Below are 23,243 nucleotides of genomic sequence, written 5' to 3' on the forward strand. Positions count from 1 at the left end.
ATAATCTGTATCAGACAAAACAATCATAAAAAGTACTGAAAGACTGTTGAAAAAGTACCATAAAACGAGTCGTTTATGAAGAAAAATATTAGGTTCAGAACACATTCCCTGTTAAAAGTATCCGCTACATTTTCATTAATGTCTTGTCAATTTATGGTGCAAACCACTAGCCAGATCAATGAACCATCAACTATAAGAGAATATAAGCTTAAAAAGAATGTGCAGGGGAAAAATTTCTTGTGACAAGGTATAACTAAGGATAATTCAGAATTTCATGGAATAATAAGCGTAATATTAAAAAGAGAGGGATTAGACATAATATACCAAATTTGTGAAATTAAATTTAGTAGCAAATGCTGCTGTATCGCAATTTAATGCATGTATTAACATCAATACATGCATTTTAAAATATGAGATATTAAGGGTACTAACTTAATGTAGCTTTACATTTTAATGAATACATGTGAAATTGAGTACATACATATGAAAAATTATGAATGTAACTTTCGCTTCAAATGTTCCTGAGAAGTATAACCGCTAACTATTATTTAAAGCGGTCAGTTGAGTTTTGTAAAGCAATATATATATACATATATAGTATATATGCAAATATAAAAGAAGTTAAAAAAATCTTTTTCAAATAAATTTCAGAAAGCTGTAGAAGATATATATATACCTTAAAGATATTGTTATGGGTTTTTTTCATCCGAGTCTCCTAATTATACCACCAAACAGTCCCCTAATTATTCCTTGACTTTAGGGGATAACAATTTTGAAAAGCAACATTATTTATTATGAGAAGTATATTCTGTTACGTAAGGAGTATTTTCTGAGCGTTGAAACCTTGCCTGTGCAACAGAATTACGGGATAATTTTTATAAAACACTCGACTCCACCTCGAATATAAACACCTTAGCTGTTACATTTGCAAGCAGAGTCGTTACTTTATTTAAAGCTGCCTGGAAGCCGCTTTTAAATTTAACAGTAGGTCACTAAATTTAGAGATCAGATCAAACAACTGAGGTGATAAGAATACCGAAATAGCATATTAACGACTCATGACGTCAGAGCACGACGTGATTGGTTAAATCTCACTCAGTGTTGTTGCTAAAAGTGTAATGAATAGGGCCCATAATAAAGCAGTTTTCTGATGATATGAAGACTATTCACGTGTTTATGTGCCGTTGTTTTCTTTTGGAGCAATCAATGATTGATATTCCTTACATGGACGTCTTCAAAAATCTCCAACAGTCTTCGCAACTCTCAGCTATATGGATGATAAAGTAATATTCTAGCAAAAGAAAGCAATATATCACTAATTATTATCTACCAGGAGGTGAACCGAGGACCATGCAATTTTTCTGTTACCATGAGAAGGTGAACCGAAGAAACAGTCTCCTAAATATACTATGATTTACTACTTTTTTTAATTACACTACTATTTTATTACCATGATTTCACTTTCCCCATTCCTTGTATGACTTATCTGAAGCAATTAAATTACTATGAAAATAAGATGATGATCCATGAATCCAGAAATAACACGCGCAACATAATTGTGAGCTACACGGCAGAATTTGTGAATGTAAATCAAATTTGCAAATCAGTGCCAGAAATCACGATCTGCGCAACTAGACGAATTGTTTACTATTAAAGGTTTAACACTGAACACTAATTTGTTAAATACCTAACGAATGTTTTTTTTTTAGTATATAACATAAAAGGCATATTTCAGTTTTATTAATTAATGCTTACCTTGTATGCAGAGCGAAAGAAATGTTAATTTTCTTTATACAACGAAAATAGAAAAATATTTAGTTTTCTTCTTGCTTGTGGAATGAAACAGTGAAAACTAAATCGATGTAATTAGTTTATTAATAATACCTTTTTTTCAAATATTTACTCATAGAAAGAATATGATATTGATTGGAGACAGCGATTGATCAAGCCTATTTATGGTTTATTAATAATACCTTTCTTAAAATAATCACTCATAGAAAAAAATCTGATATTAATTGGAGACAACGATTGATCAAGCATAGTTATAGATAACTCTTATTATACACTAAAAAAAAATTTAAGCTTGAACTATACCTAGGATGTAATTTAAATGTTTTTTGACAATGTAATTAAATATATGTTTTATGTAGAAGAGAATATCGTACCTAAAACCTTGGCCAAAAATGCTGCCCAGCTTTCTGTAAGACGTTTGCAGAAACAGTAAGGCCGAATGAAATCTTCCATAGTCACAGCAGTCAGTGAGTTCACAGCGGAGGAAACTGTGCTAAGAGAAGCACTGAACACTCCTGCAATGCAAAGTCCAGGTAATCCCGGAATGTGTCCAAACATCTTCAAGATTGCGTAGGGCATTAACTAGAAAAATTAGTTAACTTAGTACCGAAAAGTAATTTTATTAAAATATTATTTAAATATATTTGCTGAAGAACTGAAACTTCCGTAAGACGTTTTACATGTCACAGTCTTATGTAGTCTTATTTGGAAAATATTTTGATTTAGGTTGAATTAAAGTTTAATTTTGTTTGATTTTCTGTATATTTATTTGATTTAGTCTATCAGTCTAAGCTTTACATGCTCGAGAACGGACAATTTATGTGCACTTATTTAAGAAATCTTAGTAAAATAAAAAGAAATTGCTTCTTTGCAAATTTTCAATTGGGTTTGAAATTTATTTAAATACTCAAAATTGGCTAGTTCAAAGTACTTAAAGTTTTATTTTCATTCGTTACTAACACAGAACATAGGTGTGTCCAACATGGTATTTTAAATGCTTTAAATTATTATTCTGTGGAATTTTCCTTTCTGAGGTATTTTTGCGTATTTTTGTATCTTATGATTAATTCTGGAATTTATACAGATCATTAATATATTTTTAATTAATAAAGAAAAATGGAATTTCTTCCCTAAAACAGATTTTATTTTTTTGCTGTTTATTTAAATATGCATTAGCAATAACTAATAACTTCGCGCTATACTGGTGCATTTGATTGTAGTGTGGACAGGGATTACTTTTACCGCTTGCAAAAACATTTACTACAATATGATCCTAAGATTTTAGTGCCAAGGACATACTTAAGCACGAAAAATGTAATTAACCCCTCGTCATTCAGCTACTCGACCATTAAATATGCGAAAAAGTGTCTTATGACATCCCAGTAAAGATTATGATATTGGACATTTTTTGAGATAGTTTTGTTTTAAACTCTTCACATCTAACTATCCATGTCATTTGTCACTGAGGTAAAGAAGCTTTCAACTCTTATTTTCCCCAAGGCGACATAATAAAAAATCTGATGCGTACACCACATGACTTCCTTGAACGGAATGTTAAATTATACGCATTTTTTCTTGCATTACATTGAAACTTATTGGATTGAATTAAATCTACTTCGCGGATAGCGCATAAACCACAATAGAATAAATGCACTCTTTAAAATTCACTATATTTGTTTACCATAGCAACACTCTGGCGCTAGGTTCACTTATCAGCGTTATATTTCGTTCCTCGAACTCGGAATGCACAGAATTTATATCATTTGAAGAATTACCTAATCGTTGCCACATGTTCTATTCAAATACTATAATAACTCTAGAACGATTTATAAAAGAAGCAAACAAAACAAAAAAGAAATAGTTTTTCACAGACAATTTAGTATTTCTCATTCAATTAATTCAGTTCTCACTTCGCAACAAGGCAAAAATACATAAAAGTCTCAAAATATCTATATTAAAAATTACGAAGTAAATCTTAAACACTTATTTCCACGAAAAAATTCCAGAAAGGATTAAGCATAATTTAATTCGCTATATTAAATGAAGGCGTTATCTTTGTTATTGCGAAACTTAGTCTGTCTAGATTGGCAACAAATATACTATTCTGCTGTTTCAAATGTAAGCAAATATGTCCACCATGTTATTTAAAAATTAAGCTTAACCGCACTTAAACAGTTTTTAAATTGTTGATAATTCTACAAATATTGCTTGCAGATTTCCTAAAAGCATAAAAACCTTAACCGAAAGATAAGAACTACATAATTCAATCATTTTTAAAGCAAAAAATGCACAATTTACAAACATATAAGAGTTAAGAAACTGAGATCACTGAGTCGGGTAACAGAGTGGATATATATATAAATATATACATTTGGTGCGGCTGATTGCAACCAAAATACGAAGTGCAAATCTACATGTTATAGCAATTTATATACAAATTTCAACGTTCTGGGACTACTCGTTTTTGAGTTATGCGAGGTACATACTTACGTACGTACGTACAGACGCCACGAAAAATTCTCTTCGGAATTCATTTTAAAGCAGTTTTATAATTTTTTTTTTTTTTTTTTTGGAGGAAAGGAGTCTTTTATTTTGTCCTTACGTACAGATGTCACGCAAGAACATCGTTAAATTGCATTCAATAGCGGTCAAAATGGATATTTTCGTTGAAATGCTGCCTGAAACTCTTCCCGATTACAATACTTCCTTTTTACTTCGTACAAGGAAGTAAAAATCGGAGGAAGGAGGGGCAGAATTTTTGATAGAATTTTCTGTGAATAATCGTCAAAAAATCTTACTTCATGGGTGACTATAATAACATTATATATTTTTACAGCTGTCAATAAGTTTGACCATATATATCAGGATATGATATCAAAACATGTTAAATCATGTTTCTTTACTTTTTATTTTTGTAGCATTAAATTTTATATTCAACTAAAATATATGCTTTCCATTATTATTCCTGAATTTTATTCCGCAGTGACATTGTAATGTTCCTCAGTACTTTGTCTAAGTTAAATTGTCGAGGAACCCAGTGAACTAAGTAGTGAATTATCGTTGAGTTCAAGTATGTATGACAGAGTCTTGAGAAGGGTTAAAATACCCTTTTATGCACTCAAAGAAATAATAACAGATGGCCCTACAGGAAAGCCTCCACTCGGGCTTTTAAATCAGAATAAGAAAATAATCTAATACTAAACTAAATTAGCCGAAGCCAGACAGAAATAATTAACGTAGTTGGCCTAAACTAAATTAGCCGAAGCCAAACACAAATACTTAACGTAGTTGACCCTTAATTTAACCAGGCGGCGATTATCAACAGACACATAAAATATGGATGAGCGTAGTAGATTCAAGAATGAAGTAGCCAGAAGGCAAACACTCGCCACTAAGGACTCCTAAGCACTCTCTTTCGAAGTAAGTTGAACTTCCCTTAAAGACTTCATCTAACTCATTTGCATAAAACGCATTATTATAAACTCATTCTGTTAGGGAAGATTAGATGGGAACGATAATAGACAGTGAAGCATGTTTAAATTTAAAATAGTTGTTAGAAGCTTAAAATAACCCCTAGAACATTAAAAACAGGATTTCTACTTGCCTGATCAGGAGAACTGAGGCCGCTAGCAGGATTTTGCATGGGATCGCAGTCATGAAAACTGGCATAAATAACTACACCGTCCCAGAAACAAAATATGTTGAAAAACAGTATCAGAGGAAGACTCAAAATGAGAGCCCTGAAAAATAATGTTAATTTATATATTTTTAGTTTATTTAATAATAACTACAGTGTATAAATCTATAACCATCATTAAATGGACTTAAGATTGAACATAAAAATATTTGGTATAAATAACTTTAATAAAAGATTTAAAAAAAAAAAAATGTGAAAGGTTTCAGATTTTAAATTACGTCCAAAGGGGAGCTTTTTTAACGTTTTGTGTATTACCTTTATTTATTAAATATCATGTTTTTCACACTTAAACCATAAAATTCAGTTCAACAGCATTATCGCAAAATAATTTTAAAATGAGCATATCCTTAAGCACGAGAGACTGTCTATCGGAAATTCTAAAGATATGCTGTTTTCAAATATTTTTTGCTCAATGTGGCGTTAGCTTAAATGCTCTGGAAATGTGTATTTGTCTATAAGTGAAAGAAACTCCCGTTTGGGAGTAATATAAAACCTGACAGCTTTTTCTTTCTTTCCTTTTTTATTTTTCCTATCAGCTTTTACTTCTATTTTGTATGCACAACAGCTCACTTACGAATAACGTAACAAAGAAGCGTAAGGATTGGATATAAGCACTAACTGAACTGTAACTGATAATAGAGTAAATTGAAAATGAGATATTAAACTTAGTTTTTGCTGTAAGTACTTCTGTTTCGCACCCTTATTACCCGCTGAAGTTAATTATGCATTAAAGTGACGTTTGAAAACTGCAGTTCTTAAGTGATAGCTTCTGGATTTGTACTTTTCAACTGAAAATCAGATACAGGAAATTTCAAGCAAATAAGTGTTTTTACTAATGATCATCTGATAGTCTGTCATAGGGAAGTTCCAGGCAAATAATTTGTTTAAAATTTGATTTATGATTTGAAACTTTTAAGTGGTACATTTAACTTGCTGAAAGCAGTTTCTGTTACTTTTTCATGAATTATATGTTATAATGATAATTTTAATTTGGCTATTATTTAATTTGTACTGCAACGAATTTCTCAAAATTTGCATTAAATCTTTTCCAATTCAAGCATATGATTGCCATTTTATTTAGGATCTTAAGGAAAGCAACCAGTTTAATATCCAATCACAGTTTGAGTGAAAACATGAGGATTAATGTCAATCATCTAGATCGAATCATGACTTGGAGAAATTTTACCTTCCAGTACTGCAGCAAGAAAAGTACGTGAAAAAAAAGAATATCTTTTTCTTTTATTCAAAATTATTTGATGACAATTTTTATGGTTTTTTTTATGGAGGAATGATAAGAAGGCTATCATTCGTATAAGTGACGATTTTTCAGCAACAATTGCCGAACCTTTGTGATATTTTCATCCGTTGGAAAAGCGGCCATTTTTCCTAGGTTCATCATCAATATTTTCGCGTTCATGATGAAATCGTCTACGACAACGAAAACCATTCGAATATTTTACTGCTTTATTTACACGCTTTACATACTATCAAAAATGATTTAGTTGCCCCTTTTTTTCTGCGTCATGACAATTTATTATTATTCTTTGGTCAGCTTTCGAATACATGATAGCAAATGCTCACTAGATGAAAGCAACGATTAACTGGAATGAAAATGTTTTCGTCAGCGGGCTATATTTTAGGAAAAGCAAATTGGGAAGTCTAATTTGCTTTACGTTCAGTTATCATTTGGAAGGTTTTCTTGAATTTGTCTAAAATATTGTATTCCTAAGACTTCGCAGACGCACTGTCTATACTAAGTAATGGTGTAGTGATGTTTATACATAAATTACTTTTAACTTTCGCTTCAATATTAAGAAAAAGCTGATGACTCAAATATTAAATTTATTGTCTAATCAAAAGTTACAGTATAATATCTATACGAAGGCAAAATATTTCAAGAGAAATGTTTGAAAAGGCAATATCAAAACGATGAATGCCTTTTAAAGAAACTTACATTTGTGCTTTTTTCAAGTCCCCAACGCTCAGCATCCTCTGTATTTGCGCTTGATTTGTGCCAAACGTATGAAAACTGAACAACATTCCAGATATAATAGAATTCCATAACGTATATCGGGCTGTGAAGTCAACAGATGTGCTGAAAACAAAATGAATAACAATGAAAAATTAAGATTAATTTATATAACTTGCAATAAATTGTTTTCAATTCTAAAACTCATAACCCTACACTCTTAATTGTAAGTATGCTAATCAAAAATAATTGTTCATCAAGATTTATCGCTAAAAATTAAAACTTGCACCATTTCAAAATTTTAATGTGAACTGAAAATTATGAAAACTTTACATTTTGGAAGTTTATGTTAATTTTCATAAAAATTAAGAATTTCATAAACATGTTAGTACATTTTTAAAAAATTTTCCCAAGATAATTACGAAGTATTTCTCATATAAGCCTGTTGAAAGTATTTAATGTTTTATCCTCCTGTTTATTAATACTTCTTTATCTTCTTGAAAGTATTATAAAGGTACGGAGAAAGAATGTGAATGTAAAACAGAAAATGGGATATGCATATTATTGATATTTTAAAGAATCTCTATATTTACTTTAAAAAAAGTTTCTATTCGTCTAAAAATGAGAGGCATTATTACTATAAAATTTGTTCCAATGTTAAATTATTTTTATATATACATGAAAAAGCTTATTATTTAAAACAGAATTATGTAAGATTTATTTCCTAATTATGTAACTGATTTTAAATTTTCCAAAAAAGACATTGTAATGAATTTTGCAGTAATTTCTTAGATTGTTTGTAGAAGTTAAAGCAGATGTTTAATAAAAACTAAGAAAAGGCTCTTAAACTGGTAACTTCTGGAAATGATAGAATGTGTACACTGACACTGCGTGAATGAAGAAATTAGATGACAGTACAGAAACTTACTTGAACAAAATGATACGGCCACCTTTGTTTGCAATATTATGCACCTCCGATGCTCCTCCCGTGTCAATACAACCTTTAGCGACAACGGCTATTATAGTGACATACATCAGGATAGCTTGAAATACATCTGTCCAGAGAACAGCTTTCAGACCACCCTAAAATTAATTTCAAGTTTAACACACGTGATATCATGTAACATTATTATGCACTTCGTATTTGGAAATAAAGTTAAATCATTTAAATTGGGAATTGTTTTCTCATTATATTACTTTGTAGAGTTTTTTTTATTTCAAACAGTATGCTTGTTTAGTGTAAGGTTGCCATTTTTATGACTGAAAAATAGAGATATCTATTTTATTATTGTCAGAAAACCTGTTACTGAAAAAAAAATAAATAACGTTTTAACTCCTCCAAATTCAATTTAATAAAAAATTAAGAAAATTATAAGATGGCAATAATTTATTGTGTTAATGAAGATAATGGAAAAATTCCCTTTACTGCAACTTTTGTACTTTTATGCCACCAACGGAATATCCCAGGCAAAAAATGTATAATCCATGTATAAAAATTTTAGAAAAATCTTCACTTCACATAAACTGATCTCTACTAATAAAAGTTATATATATCTTATGTTGCGTTGCTTATTTCTTAGTTTAAATTCTACTAAAAAATTAAATTTAAAATAAGCTGCATTTTCTGTTGCTAGTTTCTAAGGAATTGAATTTGACTTATAATAAATGACTTTCTAATAACGCTTCGTTATCAGATAATAAAGAACAGTAAACTTACCAATGAGCAGTAAAATGTGCACACAACAGCTAGAGAAATTACAGATGTCCATGTTGACAGTCCAGTAACTGCATTAAGGGCCAAAGACGGAGCATACAAGACAACAGCCATGTAAAATATCTGAAAAATAATGGGTTTAGAAGATTTTTTTTTTAACTTGGTAGGCAGGAAGTTCAGGTAGCTTTCAGAAACCTGAAATTAGACAGCATTGTTGATATTAATCGAAATATTATGAGCACAGATAATAATTAAGAAAAGCTTTTCTTTCGCTACAAATTATTTCAAAATATGGGTCCTTTGATTATAGCACAACATGCTAGAAATATCCGTCTAAGAGATGAAATTCTTTTATGGAGGACGTTTTAAGGGAAACTGGTTCGCTTTCATATTACACACACAATTTTATTTAATCTAACAGGCTGACTCAGAAACCTGTACCGACGATATAAACTAGACGGTCAGAATGCGTAGCCGCTACTAAGATTAACAGCTAGAGAACAAACTAGCAAACTTGAGCTTCACTAGCGAAATCATACTCTGTCTTACATTTCCATTTCACCCGTTTAAACACTTTCCTTCACCTACTTAATTTTGCAGCCTGGCTAGTAAATGCGAGGAAAAGTAAGACAATTCAGAAAAGATACCAAAATTAAAATAACTGGCTAGTGAAAATAATGGGAACCATACGAATTTAAATATTTTAAAACTACTTTCACTAATAACGACATTTTGAATTCAAAATGTTTCAATAATCAACGATACCTGCGATAAGCATCTCTCTGTTATCTTTAACACTATGGAAGATACATTTCGTTGATCACAAACACATAAGTTCGACCAAGGAGCATTTTTTCTTTTCTTTTCTTTTTTTTTTTTTTTTCTTTTTTTTTTTTGAAAAAATCATAAACATGTCTTATCTTTATGAGTTCATATTATCTCACGTTGTTGCATATCGGGCGTAATTTGAAAAGAAGTTTTACATATTTTACAAGCATATAAATAAATACCTGTCATATACAATAGAAAGATTAAATTCAGAATTTATATGCACTATTATGATTAAATTCAGAATTTATATACATTTTAAAATTCGATTTAATAAATTTCTTTTATAGTTATTTTTTATGTTACGGTTATCACGTTTGGTACTTATGAAATACTTCCTATATTAAGGATTCAGACTGAAGATCAAATGGAAAATAAATTATTTCTTGCATCACAGGAAAGACATTTCTTAAACAATTAGTACATAAATTTCGTAACCGATTATAAACAAATTTTCAATAACAAATTTTAATGCATTAACTTAACGTTCCATTAAAATATTTGTTTAAAAAGACCAGTTTATTCGCAATAAGTAAAAAACAAATTGGAAATTGGAAATCCGTACTTCCAGGCGCACATTGTTCGGATGGGCGACAACCTTGTATTCAAAACTTGATGGTTATAGATGGCGTTTTTTTTACCGCAATGCGAGGAACATACAAATACACATATTCGTCATTATTAAAAAAATAATTTCTTTGAAAATTATATATGGCGATGACATTTAAAGGTAGTAGTTTTAAAACTGTTTCGAACACAATAGTGATACGGACAAAAAATGAGTTTCGAGACAAATAGACTAATATACCTCTGGTAGTAATAAGAATTTTGTGTTGAAAAATACAACAGAAAATTTTATTTTACTCTTCAGCGTGGAAAATATTATAAATAGCCATAACTTACCATTTGCACAGTAAAAAGAAGCGAAGCAATAGTTCTTGTCATTTTTCCAAATCTCTTCTCTAGGTACTGGAAAAAATTAAGTTTTATATTATCTGTTTTTAATTTTAAAATCTTAAATGTAATATTTTTGGAATAAATGTAATGCTATTCTTAAATGGGTCCTTAAACTGATTCTTAGCTATGATTTTAGTCGAATAACAATTACCTCATAAGCTGTGGAGACTTCCATATCGAAGAAGACTGGTAGAAATCCATAGGCAGCCACGAGACCACCGAATGGCATACCGATCATCCACATCACAAACTGAGTTCCGTACATATATGTCTCCGCTGGCAATCCCAGCACGGAAATAGCCGACATGTAGGTCGCCATCAGACTGAATGCCACTGGCCAGATGCTCATATTCTTTCCGGCCATTAAGAACTCGTGTGTTGTTTTTTGCCGTCCACCTGTGAAACGGAAGAAAAGACCCACGGACGCCGATACTGCCAACATCAAGCTGATCACCACATAGTCAGTGACTCCAAGAAGGCCAGACATGGTTGCAGAATGACTTGATTTTCAAAGTTTCTTAACCAAAATCTAAAAAAACGTATCAAAAGTATTATGTGTGTATATTAAAATTTGTAAAACTAAGAAATTGGCTTAAAAATAGATAAAAAAATTTAGACAAGAGAGAAACTTAAGATATTGATCTTGTGTCTACTAAAATTACGAAGGATACCCCAAAATAATCGGATTTATTTTTAAGCAATCATAATATACTTTACACTTATATTTTAAATTTTTAACTGTTTTCAGTGAGCATCAGTATACTTTTCCCAAAGTTTAGCCCACTATTGAAAACATGGAAACAGTCCCAGTTTTGGGTCTTGACACGCAGAATATTATTAAAGGCAAGAACCGTATTTTCCTACACCTTAACTATGAATTGCTTTTTTATACACTAAATTTCTCTTTAAGACTTTTATTTATACAAGGAAATAGAAAAAATTGCACTGACTAAAATTTACAATGCGTCAACTCGAGCTAACAAACTTCGCCTCTGCTTGGGAGGTAACTGAAAATCAAATAATGAAACTAAAATTTGAAGGTATTAACAAGTGATAGAACTAAACTACAGGGCTCAGCGAGATCCTGTTACTAACCCCCACCCCTTCGAAATTAGTGGCAGCAATTAAATGCAATTAAGCCACATGAACCAGCAATAAGCAACCGTATCTATGGCAGAGGTGGCGGTTGTAGCCCAACTCTCTTTTTTTCCCATTTAAATTCAGCTTTTAAATACTTTCTTCAAAGTAAAAATTTGCATTCCCCCACGCGCGCTGTAAAATTTAAATATTCTGGCACTGACAATCAGGGGAATAAAGGCCTATAGGAAAGTTTGAAATTAAACTTTCACTTGTTAGTTAAAATAAATATAAATCCCTACACTCTTAATTGTAAGCTGAAAGGTTTGATGATTCTTACTATTTCAGAAGAATGCTTGCTAGTTAAAAGCTTAAAAATTTAGTGCATGCTTACTGATTATTTTACTTTAAATTGATTTCAAACGAGTATATTGCCAAAAGGAAAAAAGGAATTATTTTAAGCGTTTATAACTATCTCAAAGATCATGTGAGCTCAAGTTTCTGCTCTTTTAATTTCTAAAAGAAGAAAACATTTTTAAATTTATAAATTGATGAAAATAATCCTGATATACTCTACTGGTTAGCATTATTGTTAGCGGAACCGGCTACAGTATGGTTGTACCTGGTCCGAATCATAGAAAAACGTGGATGTTTGTAACTTCCTACACCCCACAGGGACCAATAGATAGTTTCATGAGGTGCATTCTAAGTAAAGTTCTTGCTGATGAGACAGCTAAATGACCATTCGCTCTGTCATTCCGAACGTGAAATTTAAGAATTATCCTCGACCGCATTTAAAAATAGTCTCATGCAGTTCGTAATCATGAAAACTAATGCACAGTAAAAAGCGAACATATCATACCAGACTTACTTAAGAATTGAAAAACAAAATTTGGAATTAGATACATTTGTGGAATCTTTTCTGTTATTAGACAAGAGGTGCCAAACAATGTTCTGTAGAAAGATACATGTGGCAATTTAAAATAATCCGAGAAAACATCTTTCTGTTATTAATTCATTTTGAATAAGGTGAAATGTTTTTAAACATCAGAAATTTTAAAAACTTTTTGTTGACAGTACTTAGTTCGGAAACATGAACATTTTTATAAGAGGTATAAACAACATTTGATTTAAAAGTGGTTCATAAAGAATATTCACAAATGTATCTTTTTACAGAAACTTCTCTGGAGTGTGTTGTGATATAGCAGAAAAGATCTACTTTATATATCTAGTTCTGAATTTTTGTTATTACTCATAAAGTATTAAATAATATTATACCTAATTATAAAAATAATTTTAGGTATCTAGCTCAGGTTTTTGTTGCATTTGTTTACATCGGGTTCTTAAATTCAAACATAAGGAACAAATGGTGGATTTGTCACTCGCCGTACGCCCAGGATGCTAGTGGTAGCAGCTTCAACCCACCTTTTGATTGATGGCACTTTAGGAATCCAAGATACTCGTATTTCTTTTTTTTTTTTTTTTTCTTTTTTTTTTTTTTTTTTTTTTTAACAACAAATTGCTCGGGAATATTTTTGGAGCGAACAATTTCATCATTTTCCTTGTGATTTTTTCGGTTCATTTAAGTTGTTAAAAGATAATATTTAACATTTGTAGTTAAAAATGGGTTTTAAACTTTTATTTTTATTTCAACTAATGTGTTAAATTAATAAGCGAACGTTCTCGTATAGAAAGTAAAAAAACACAGGATGAAAATTAAAGGACTACTACACTTCAAATGCATTAGCATTTACAACTATAAGAGCAAATTTTAAAACCGCACGAGTTAAAAAAAACTTATCATGATTATAAATAATTGTGAGTTTGGAGTTTTAGCAATCTTTTTCTGCACAAGTTTCATCGTCAGTGATCATACAATGACAAGTCTAATCATAAGATGACAAAAATTCATTTGGTCTGCATTGTAAAACTTTTTTACAGTTTACGACTCAATATAATAGTACTGAAATATCTAATATCTTCGAATTTGATAAGAAAATCTCTGTGCAAATGACATACGCATTTCGTTTACAAAATTTCAGGACTAAGTTCATCTAAGATTGAAAGTTACAGAAAAAAAGCATTTTTACTTTTTTAGCCTCCAATAAATAGCCTTTCGACCTTTCGATTCTTTCATAGAAATCCTTTAGAGGACTCTTTAACACTCAAGTTATAGCGATAGTAGTCAACAGATGTAAAATTTGGTGAACTGAGGGGGGGGGGTGAAAATTGTGACCCTTTTTTTTTTCATTTTTTCATTAGAAACTGCTTGAAGAGAAGCGTATAGCGTGAAGGCGCACTGTCACACAACGGAAACCAGTTATTCGTGAGATCGTTTCTTTAGGCCTAACGACCTGAATTATTATCAGAAGCCTATCGATTATTTATTTAGCTAATATAGAGTTCATTTCAGGAATAAATTATTTTTAAACCTTTTTAAATCAAGATAAGTCACCAACACAGTCTTTACTTGAGATTTACCAAAGGGCTTAGTTTCTGAAATTAGAAGAGTCGGAGTCTATGGAAGGCCTGTGGAAAGGTGAAAAAAAATAAACAAATAAAGTAACTAAAATAATTAAAATTAAATTCAATGAAACGCAAAGAGATAAGAAATTTTTAATAAACTGAATTGATAAGAAGCAAAAAGTAAAATAAAATGCAGGATCTTCTCTTGTTGGAAGATCCGGTTGGAATTACAACTTAATTCAAAAACTAAGAAATAGCATAGCCTGGCTTCAACTGATATGAACGAAATATAATACTGTTAAGTGAACCTAGCGCAAAAGTGTTGCTATGGTAAACAAATAGAGTGAATGTTAAAGAATGCATTTATTGTATTGTGGTTTATGCGCTGTCTGCGAAGTAGATTTAATTCAATCTAATAAGTTTAAATAAAATGCAAGAAAAATGCGTATAATTTAATATTCCGTACAAGGAAGTCATGTGGTGTACACATCAGATTTTTTGTAATTGTGAAGATACTCTCCAAGTTTTTGTTGTTGTTATTTTGATTGCGTTTGATAGTGTGAGAAGTTTGTTTGTTTTTGGGTGTTTTGTTGTGAGGGATATTGTCGAAGGTTATTAAGATTTCATTTGCTAGTAAGTTCCAGATTGTTGGGCCCAAGCAAGATCCTTGTGTATATCCTCTTGTGATATTAAATGTACTGATTCCAGAATTTGAAGTATATTTAAGAGTCTTATTATGGAAGTAGTCCTTTAGTAGTAGAAATAATTGGTTTGGACAATGAACAGATTTGAGTATATTTAATGTATCTGCCCAGTGTATTATGTCAAATGCTACTTCGATATCAAGTGAGATTAGTAAAGAACGTGAAATTGTTTTCCTTTTCCTTAATGGGAACTTGGCTACTGGGCTGTCTGCAGGAAACGGCGTTTTGATAAAGACTTCTTACGGCCGTGATTTGGATGCCTTGAAGGGAGTTTAAGATTGTTTCCGTGTAGACTGCAGGTTTTGTAAAATAAGTCTTGGTTTGAAGATAGGCGCAATTTATTGTTATGTGTTCCTTGATGTGTGATGCAAATGCAAGATGTAGACAACTACACTGTGATAAAAGTCATGGGATACCTCCTAATATTTTGTCGATCCTCCTTTTGCCCGGCGAAGTGCAGCAACTCGACGTGGCATGGACTCAACAAGTCGTTGGAAGTCCCTTGCAGTAATATTGAGCCATGCTGCCTCTATAGACGTCCATAATTGTGAAAGTGTTGACGGTGCAGGGTTTTGGACACGAACTGACCCCTCGATGATGTCCCATAAATGTTCGATGGGATTCATGTCGGGCGATCTAGGTGGCCAGATCATTCGCTGGAATTGTCCAGAATGTTCTTCTAACCAATCGCGAACAATTGTGGCCCGGTGACATGGCGCATTGTCATCCATAAAAATACCATCGTTGTTTAAGTACGTGAAGTCCATGAATGGCTGTAAGTGATCTCCAAGTAGCTAAAGGTATCCATTTCCAGTCAATGATCTGTTCAGTTGCACCAGAGGACCGAGTCCATGCCATGTAAAAACAGCCCAGACCATTATGGAACCACCACCAGCTTGAACAGTGCCTTGTTGACAACTTGGGTCCATGGCTTCGTGGGGTCTGCGCCACACTCGAACCCTACGAGCAGCTCTTACCAACTGAAATCATGACTCATCTGACCAAGCCACGATTTTCCATTCGTTTAGGGACCAACCGATATGCTCACGAGCCCACGAGAGTCGCTGCAGGCGATGTCGTGCTGTCAGTAAAGGCACTCGAGTCGGTCTTCTGCTGGCATAGCCCAAGGAAGACAAATTTTGCCGCACTGTCCTATCGGACACGTCCCTCGTACGTCCCACATTGATTTCTGCGGTTATTTGACGCAGTGTTGCTTGTCTGTGAACATTGACAACTCTACGCAGACGTCGCTGGTCTCGGTCGTTAAGTGCAGGTGGTCCGCCACTGCGCTGTCCATGGTGGGATGTTATGCCTGAAATTAGATACTCTCGGCACACTCTTGACACTGTGGATCTCGGAATGTTGAATTCCCTAACGATATCCGAAATGGAATGACCCATGCGTCTAGATCCAACTATCATCCCGCGTTCAAAGTCTGTTAATTCTCGTCGTGCGGCCATAATCACGTCAAAGCCCTCTTCACATGAATAACTTGAACACAAATGAAAGCCCTGCCAAAGCTTTTCGCATTTATACATTTTCTACGCGATACTGCTGCCATCTGTATATTTGCATATTGCTATCCCATGACTTTTGTCACTTCAGTGTATATTGTTCATCGTAGGAGAAGTTTTGTCAGCTCATGATGTGTTTCGATGCTTTTCCCCCCAGCAAGCACGAATTACGCTGAGGGTTTTCTCACGTTGTTGGTAAAGAAAGTTGTGCGGCGCCTATTCTAATTTTTACACAGTTATAATTAGCTGGGAATAAATAGGTCGCGGCAGACTGTAATTGACCAAATAATTTGAAAGAAGCGTGGCTGCGTCGAACTATATAATTAATAATTAGGCAAGGAGTAAAGAAAGTTGAGGTTTTGTTGAAGGGGCTAGAAGAGTATTTTTAGGCCCTTTGGGTTTTCAATCTGAGCGAAAATAAAGAAAAAAGAAACAGAGGGAATTACGGGTGATAACTAGTAGCAAGGTGTACAGGTTTTTCCTGAGATGATGACACAACATTTAATTGGGGATAATTAGTAGAAAGATGTATAGGTTTTTCCTGAGATGGATACTAAATGATTAAGCGTGTGATATAGGAAAAACGCATGAACTCATAAATCCTCTGGGAAAAAAATGCGACGATCTGTGCAATGCTTTTAGCATGTATTCCTGTTGCCTATGTATAAACAGACTGTTCCAGACTCACAGTCTATCGACTACTGGTTCCGATTTATTATGTGAAATTATTCCTGCGTTGTGTTTCTGTTTTCCCATGTGTATAAAGAGACTCTTCAGAAATTGATATTTAGCCCGATAAAGTAAACTGCTCCACTCTGCGAAGAATTCGAACGGTGGTAAATATTAAAAGTGACTAGGTTAGGAGCAGGTTTCATAAATTATTTAGCAGTCTGACTCTCGGGAAGTTAACCTTCATCACTGCGTAAGTTGTTTCATCTTCCAGATTCCCGGAGTCTGCTTGTGTAAGTATTCTTCACCTCCTCTTTGTATTTTTACGGACTTAATATTTAAATAGCTAATGTTAGTAGAATTATAAATTAAATTGTTTTATTCCCCGTGCAGTGCCGCGCGTGACGAATATTAAGAGAAAACTAGACCGGAAAATTAAAAATACAACAGCCCGTGCATTTAACATTTAATAAATAAATATCTCTTTTAATTTATATTTAATTCGAATAAATATTAATTGACTAGACGTAACCGTAATAACTACTCTTTTTGCTTTCGAGGAACTGTTGGAACAATCTAGTGCGGCCGATTTAAAAATCTATAAAAGCCAGACAGAGAACATCTCAGTTGCTTTAGAAAACTGTTGTTTACTGTAGCGAATTCGCGGCGAGATTGGATTAGGTTCCTCTGCGTTTCTCTGTTTTTAATTAAGTTCTCTTGAACGTTTGAGTAGTTTAAAAAATAAATACTGTGAGATATTGCAATATTGTATGAATATCTGATTAAATTTAAGCATTTTGTTTTATTAGTTGTGGTAATAATAAATTTTATTCACTTTTCATCGGACTTCTGCATTTAATTTATTACGAACCCATACACACGCAACAGTATATACTGATGATTATATAAAGCTAAGTGATTTTTTTTTGCGTGTGAATTTAATATGCAAAGTAACACTTAGAATTTTATATTTAAAAAATTGTGAATGTTTATTCAAGAATTTTTTTATTCGGTCAAGAGATTAAACAGTTGTATTTGTATTGTTGCAAAATGCCCAGCTGCGGTAAGATAGCTACCCCGCAAAGCTGGTTTAGGCTTGCTAGAAAATGGCAAGGAAAGGCAGGGTTGTCATATTTGTCTTGAAATCATCCATTTGGAGATAAAATTGGCTATACGCCATAGGTAGAGAGAAAATATTCTTAAACGAAGTCATACTGGTCTTCCAGAGAAAGTTCTCGAAGGCAGGCCAGAAGCTATAAATGCACTGCCTGTACGCGGAGTAGCAATTTATCGTGAAGAGTATCTTGAGTTCAGTAGTGGTGTTTCGCGTTCGGAGATTAGCTTGAGAGCGACCGAGCCGAGTCGGGAGCTGTACTTTGCCGTGAAGCTGTTGTCACCGTTGTAGCCTGAAGGCTGTGTTGCTGATTGTTTCAGCATGGTTTTTTGAAGGCTGTAAACGTGTCTCTGAAACTCTCCTGTGTAATACTGACAAATAAATCGTGTTTTTGACCCTTCATCAAGTGTTGTCATCAATCACTCTAAATCCACTAACCCGTAGACCGCAATAGTATGTTTATTTTGATCTTAATAAGTTATTGAAATACTTAGGAAAATGTATAAAGAAAATGGTTATTGAGTAGCTAAGGTTTTGAGTTTCTTTCGGACAATAGTTGTCACGACAAATACAATTAAAGTAATCTAAACAGAAATATGTAAATCAAATCTTGGGTATATGTGATTGCGGCAGTACTAACATTATCAACTTGTTCTTTTGGTTTCTAAACATTTGCAGTTGTACTATTTGTCATAATGTTTCATTAAGATTGAGGATTTAAAGTACTCACTCTATTTCAGAGGTTCCCAACCTTTTTGTACCTAAGAGCACATTCTAGAACTATCTGTTGGACGGCGGACACCATTAATGTTTTCAAGCTGAATCTATAGTTGGACAGGTTAGTAATACATGCACATAAAAAAGATTGATCGCATTTTGCTTTGTGCTGGTATCTGAGTTGGATGCAATTTCTATTTCATTAAAAATAAGAAAACTTTCACATAGAATTTTATTGAAAACTAAAACATTTTTATTGTGATCTCACAACGGCTGGCGCCATGGTGCCCGAGGGCATAAGGTTTGGAAATCCTGCAGTTATTTTATCAAATATTATTGTTCATTAGAAATGCACTAGTAAAATTCGAGTACACAAAATTTATGCTGTTTGAAATCGAAATCACCAGCATTGTTTGAGGTGTTTATATTAGTACTTTAATATGTTAAAATCGTTGTAACTTAATGCTCATTTAGGAACATAAACAGCAATTATTCTTCCTTGCTCTATTATAAATAAAGAGTAACTGAAACTGCCGATAATAAACGAGAGAATGAAGCGGCAGGGTTACGATAATCACTACTAGTACTTTAAGGACCAAAAATCTTCCCTTGTACAAACAAGACGTCAAAATGTGCACTTCCTAGAAAATAAGTTTTGACATATAGATGAGGCTTTTCTTTTCTTAAGAGTCCCAAATCTCCACTCATTTTTAGACTTATTGCTAAATAAAACATTACCGAATCAAAAGAATTTTATGCGGAATTGCGATTCACTTTCATAAGAAAAAGAGAAAATGAATAATTGAGTAGTATAAAGTATTGGAGTCCCTTTTAATTACGGCTCCAGTGTGCTCCACACTGTAAAAAAAAATCTGTAAAGTTACTAAGAAAAGTCGTGGAAACTGGGATGCCATGGATTATTTGAGTAATCAAAACAGGAATATTCTTAGTAACTTTACAGAGATTATACCTGTAATGGTTACAGATGTTTGACATGTAATGTTACAGGAAGTTATTCCGTAGGCATAACAAAGTTTTTGTATGTTGATTACCGAAGCATATGTCTGTAAAGGTTACAGATCAAAGATCTGTAATGTTACAGGAAATTATCGTGTAAGTATAACATGTTTTTCATATGTGATTTACCAATGTAAACATCTGTAAAGATTACAGGAAATAATAGTGTAAGTAGATCGTAATTTTTGAATGTGAATTACTAAAGGGAATATTTGTAGATTACTAGTGTTCTGCTTGTAAGGTTATTGCAAGTGATTATGTAAGAACATGTATTTTCATGTGAAATTTTAAAGGATATATATGTAAAAGTTGCAGATCATTTACTTAAAAGTTCTTCCAAATAATTATGCATATAGAACATATTTGTCTTATACAAAATACAAAAATGATGTATTCTCAAATATTAAATATTTTAATTGTAATATTACTATAAATAATTACACATGTAGAACATATGTTTTATGTGGAATGTCTACAGCTACTGCTTGTAACAAAATATGCTGCATTTATTTATTTGTGGGGAAAAGGAAGTTATGTAACTTATTATTAAATATTATTAAGTTTTTTTTAAGGAAAAATACCTTAGATTTTCTAAAAGATATACAACATTTTCTTTCAAAATATTCCCAATGTTAAAAAGACGCCCAAATTTTATGTTTTTATTACATCTGCATTACTTTCCTTTATTGAATTTTGAGACATCTCAAAGTTACATATGCATCATGAAATAGTTGGAAAAAAAACTTGTGTATTATAGACTTAATGGTTTTTTGGCAATAAATTAGTAATATTCTAGAATTCCTCCGTTGAACACTGGTAGTTCGGTCCGGGGTTCAAATCCCGCGAATGGGCTGGTTGTATGGGTATTTTCATGGTTTTTTCCATGTGTAACATGTATATAAGTCAGTTTCCCTTCGAAAGTCCTCCACGAAGGCATTTCTCCGCTTAGGCAGATAGTCTTAGTGTGCTTTGCCATACTTAAATAAACTAAACCAAATCATTCTCCTTATACCCAACAGTGTAATCTAAAGAGAGTGCAAATGGATATGATTACAGTAAAAAATATTTTGATGAAATTGTTTCAATAAACAATTCTAAATATTTTTTCAAATTCTAAAAAAAATTATTGATGTAACTCAACAATGAACTTAAATTCAGTTATCACAAGCTATCCAAAATTATTTTCATGCTTAATTGCATTATTCATTTAAATTACAACATATAATTCTTTTAGGCATAAATGCTTTTTAATCTCTTCTGCTACTAACCATTAATTGAAATAATAGATTAATTAATCGGACAGTTGTACAGGGATTTTCCCAGATTTAAAACTTTATTAATAAATTACATTCTTCTCATTGAATACAAAATTGAAGAATTAGTTAGTTCTAAATTTAATTTTTCAAGTATTCCTTCTACTAAAACATTTATTGCCTACAGGCAGCCAGACAGTAAGCTGAACACTAGCATTTGGCTCTAGATTTAAATCCTAGAGAATGGGCTGCCTGTGTAAATGTTTGTGTAACATGAAGTTTTCCTTAAAATATTCCTTTCCTTGGACAGATGGCCCTCTCTTGCTTTGTCATATTTCAAATAATCAATTCAAGCATTTAATGTAGGTATGACTTCACAACTTCGTCCCAAATTCTAACTGAAAAATTGAACAGAATCCCCTGATACTGTGTCTATAATACATGATGAATATAGAATGATCTTAAAAATTTAAGGAAGAAAATATAACGTATTTGGAAATGCCTTGATCCTATAATTATATTTTTCTCTGCTATGCCTAGAAAATTAAGAAAAGTAGACTTAAGAATGTAAAAACTAAAGATAAAGAATTCAGCATTAATAATTGATATGATAGTAGTAATAAACTAAAAATTTTTTAATGAAAAATTGATAATGCATAATGGCTCCTTAAAATTTTAATTTTCTATCCTACTATTAATGAAACTAATTTATCACTATAATCAAAATGACTCAGATTTTCTTTCTTTAACTGATGTCAAAAACACGATGATTATTTCAAAATTCCTGTGGATGATTTAATTGTTCTCAAAATTTTCTATTCATTTATTAAATGCTTCAGATTAATGTTTTTGTTATCATTATTTCAAACGACTTTTTAAATCTTTGGGAAAAATGTTTAAATCTTCATTCAACAAAATTATATTTTTAGATAGATTTTTATGGAATAAAAAATTCTGTAAGATAATATTCATTCACACAAGATATTTACTTAGTATTTGCTCATTACTTTACAAATATTCAATGAAGCCTTTTAGTGTAACATACAGCTTACATAAGGAACCATTTCATTTTAATGTAATATTCCATAATCATATATTTTTTTAAAAAAAATATCATATTTTGAAAATATTGGATATTGCAATGCATTTCACTCCTAACATATACAGTTAGCGTGAAGATCTATAATTAACAGTCAATATAATTCATAATAATGAATTTCGTTATGCATAACTACATCTTGCAAGATTAGATTTAGTTGACAAAAACTATTAAAGATAATATAAAAGATCTATTTGGTTCCAGCAATTTAATGCAGAAATGAAAATACTTTTAATACCATATATTAGTGGTTCTCAACCATTTTACCTTTGCTAGATCATGCCTCTCCTCCTTACCCAACTTGAAAAATAGATATACACTTATTTTGATTTTATTATATTTTAACGTTTTTATAAATTAAATAAGAAAAAGGTATGGAAAATGTTGATATATACAAAAACAGATCTTATATTTAAAATACACAGAAAAAAATGACTTATGCTACAATGAATCTTCTATTGTAGATCTTGAAAATTGTACATACTGTGAAAAATGAATGTGACAAACAAAAATTGATTTAATTTTGCACACAATTCTTTTACATGCATATCAGTGAACACTGGGGGGGGGAACTCTTTATTCCAATGCACAGAATATAGAAACAAAAATAGGTTTATTTTTATTTGAAAACTATCCAAAAGGAAAATAAAATAAAAA

The 23,243-nt window shown here is 31.8% G+C and overlaps 1 protein-coding gene across 2 annotated transcripts in view; it reads right to left on the bottom strand.

Moving 5' to 3' along the window:
- Nucleotides 1-23,243, bottom strand: part of LOC118180896 (putative sodium-dependent multivitamin transporter) — a 93,352-nt gene that overhangs the window by 18,466 nt on the left and 51,643 nt on the right. For both annotated transcript variants that reach the window (XM_085806877.1, XM_035349962.2), the window contains exons 2-8: nucleotides 11,108-11,485; nucleotides 10,903-10,968; nucleotides 9,175-9,294; nucleotides 8,386-8,540; nucleotides 7,443-7,583; nucleotides 5,396-5,531; nucleotides 2,166-2,373 (exon numbers count right to left, since the gene is read on the bottom strand). In XM_085806877.1, the coding sequence (XP_085663003.1) occupies nucleotides 2,166-2,373; nucleotides 5,396-5,531; nucleotides 7,443-7,583; nucleotides 8,386-8,540; nucleotides 9,175-9,294; nucleotides 10,903-10,968; nucleotides 11,108-11,443 (1,162 nt within the window). In that variant the 5' untranslated portion in view covers nucleotides 11,444-11,485. The remainder of the gene's footprint in view (nucleotides 1-2,165; nucleotides 2,374-5,395; nucleotides 5,532-7,442; nucleotides 7,584-8,385; nucleotides 8,541-9,174; nucleotides 9,295-10,902; nucleotides 10,969-11,107; nucleotides 11,486-23,243) is intronic.

This window comes from Stegodyphus dumicola, chromosome 1 (assembly GCF_044657685.1).
Source record: "Stegodyphus dumicola isolate Sdum_Otavi_A_Nest chromosome 1, ASM4465768v1".
Taxonomy (NCBI): domain Eukaryota; kingdom Metazoa; phylum Arthropoda; class Arachnida; order Araneae; family Eresidae; genus Stegodyphus; species Stegodyphus dumicola.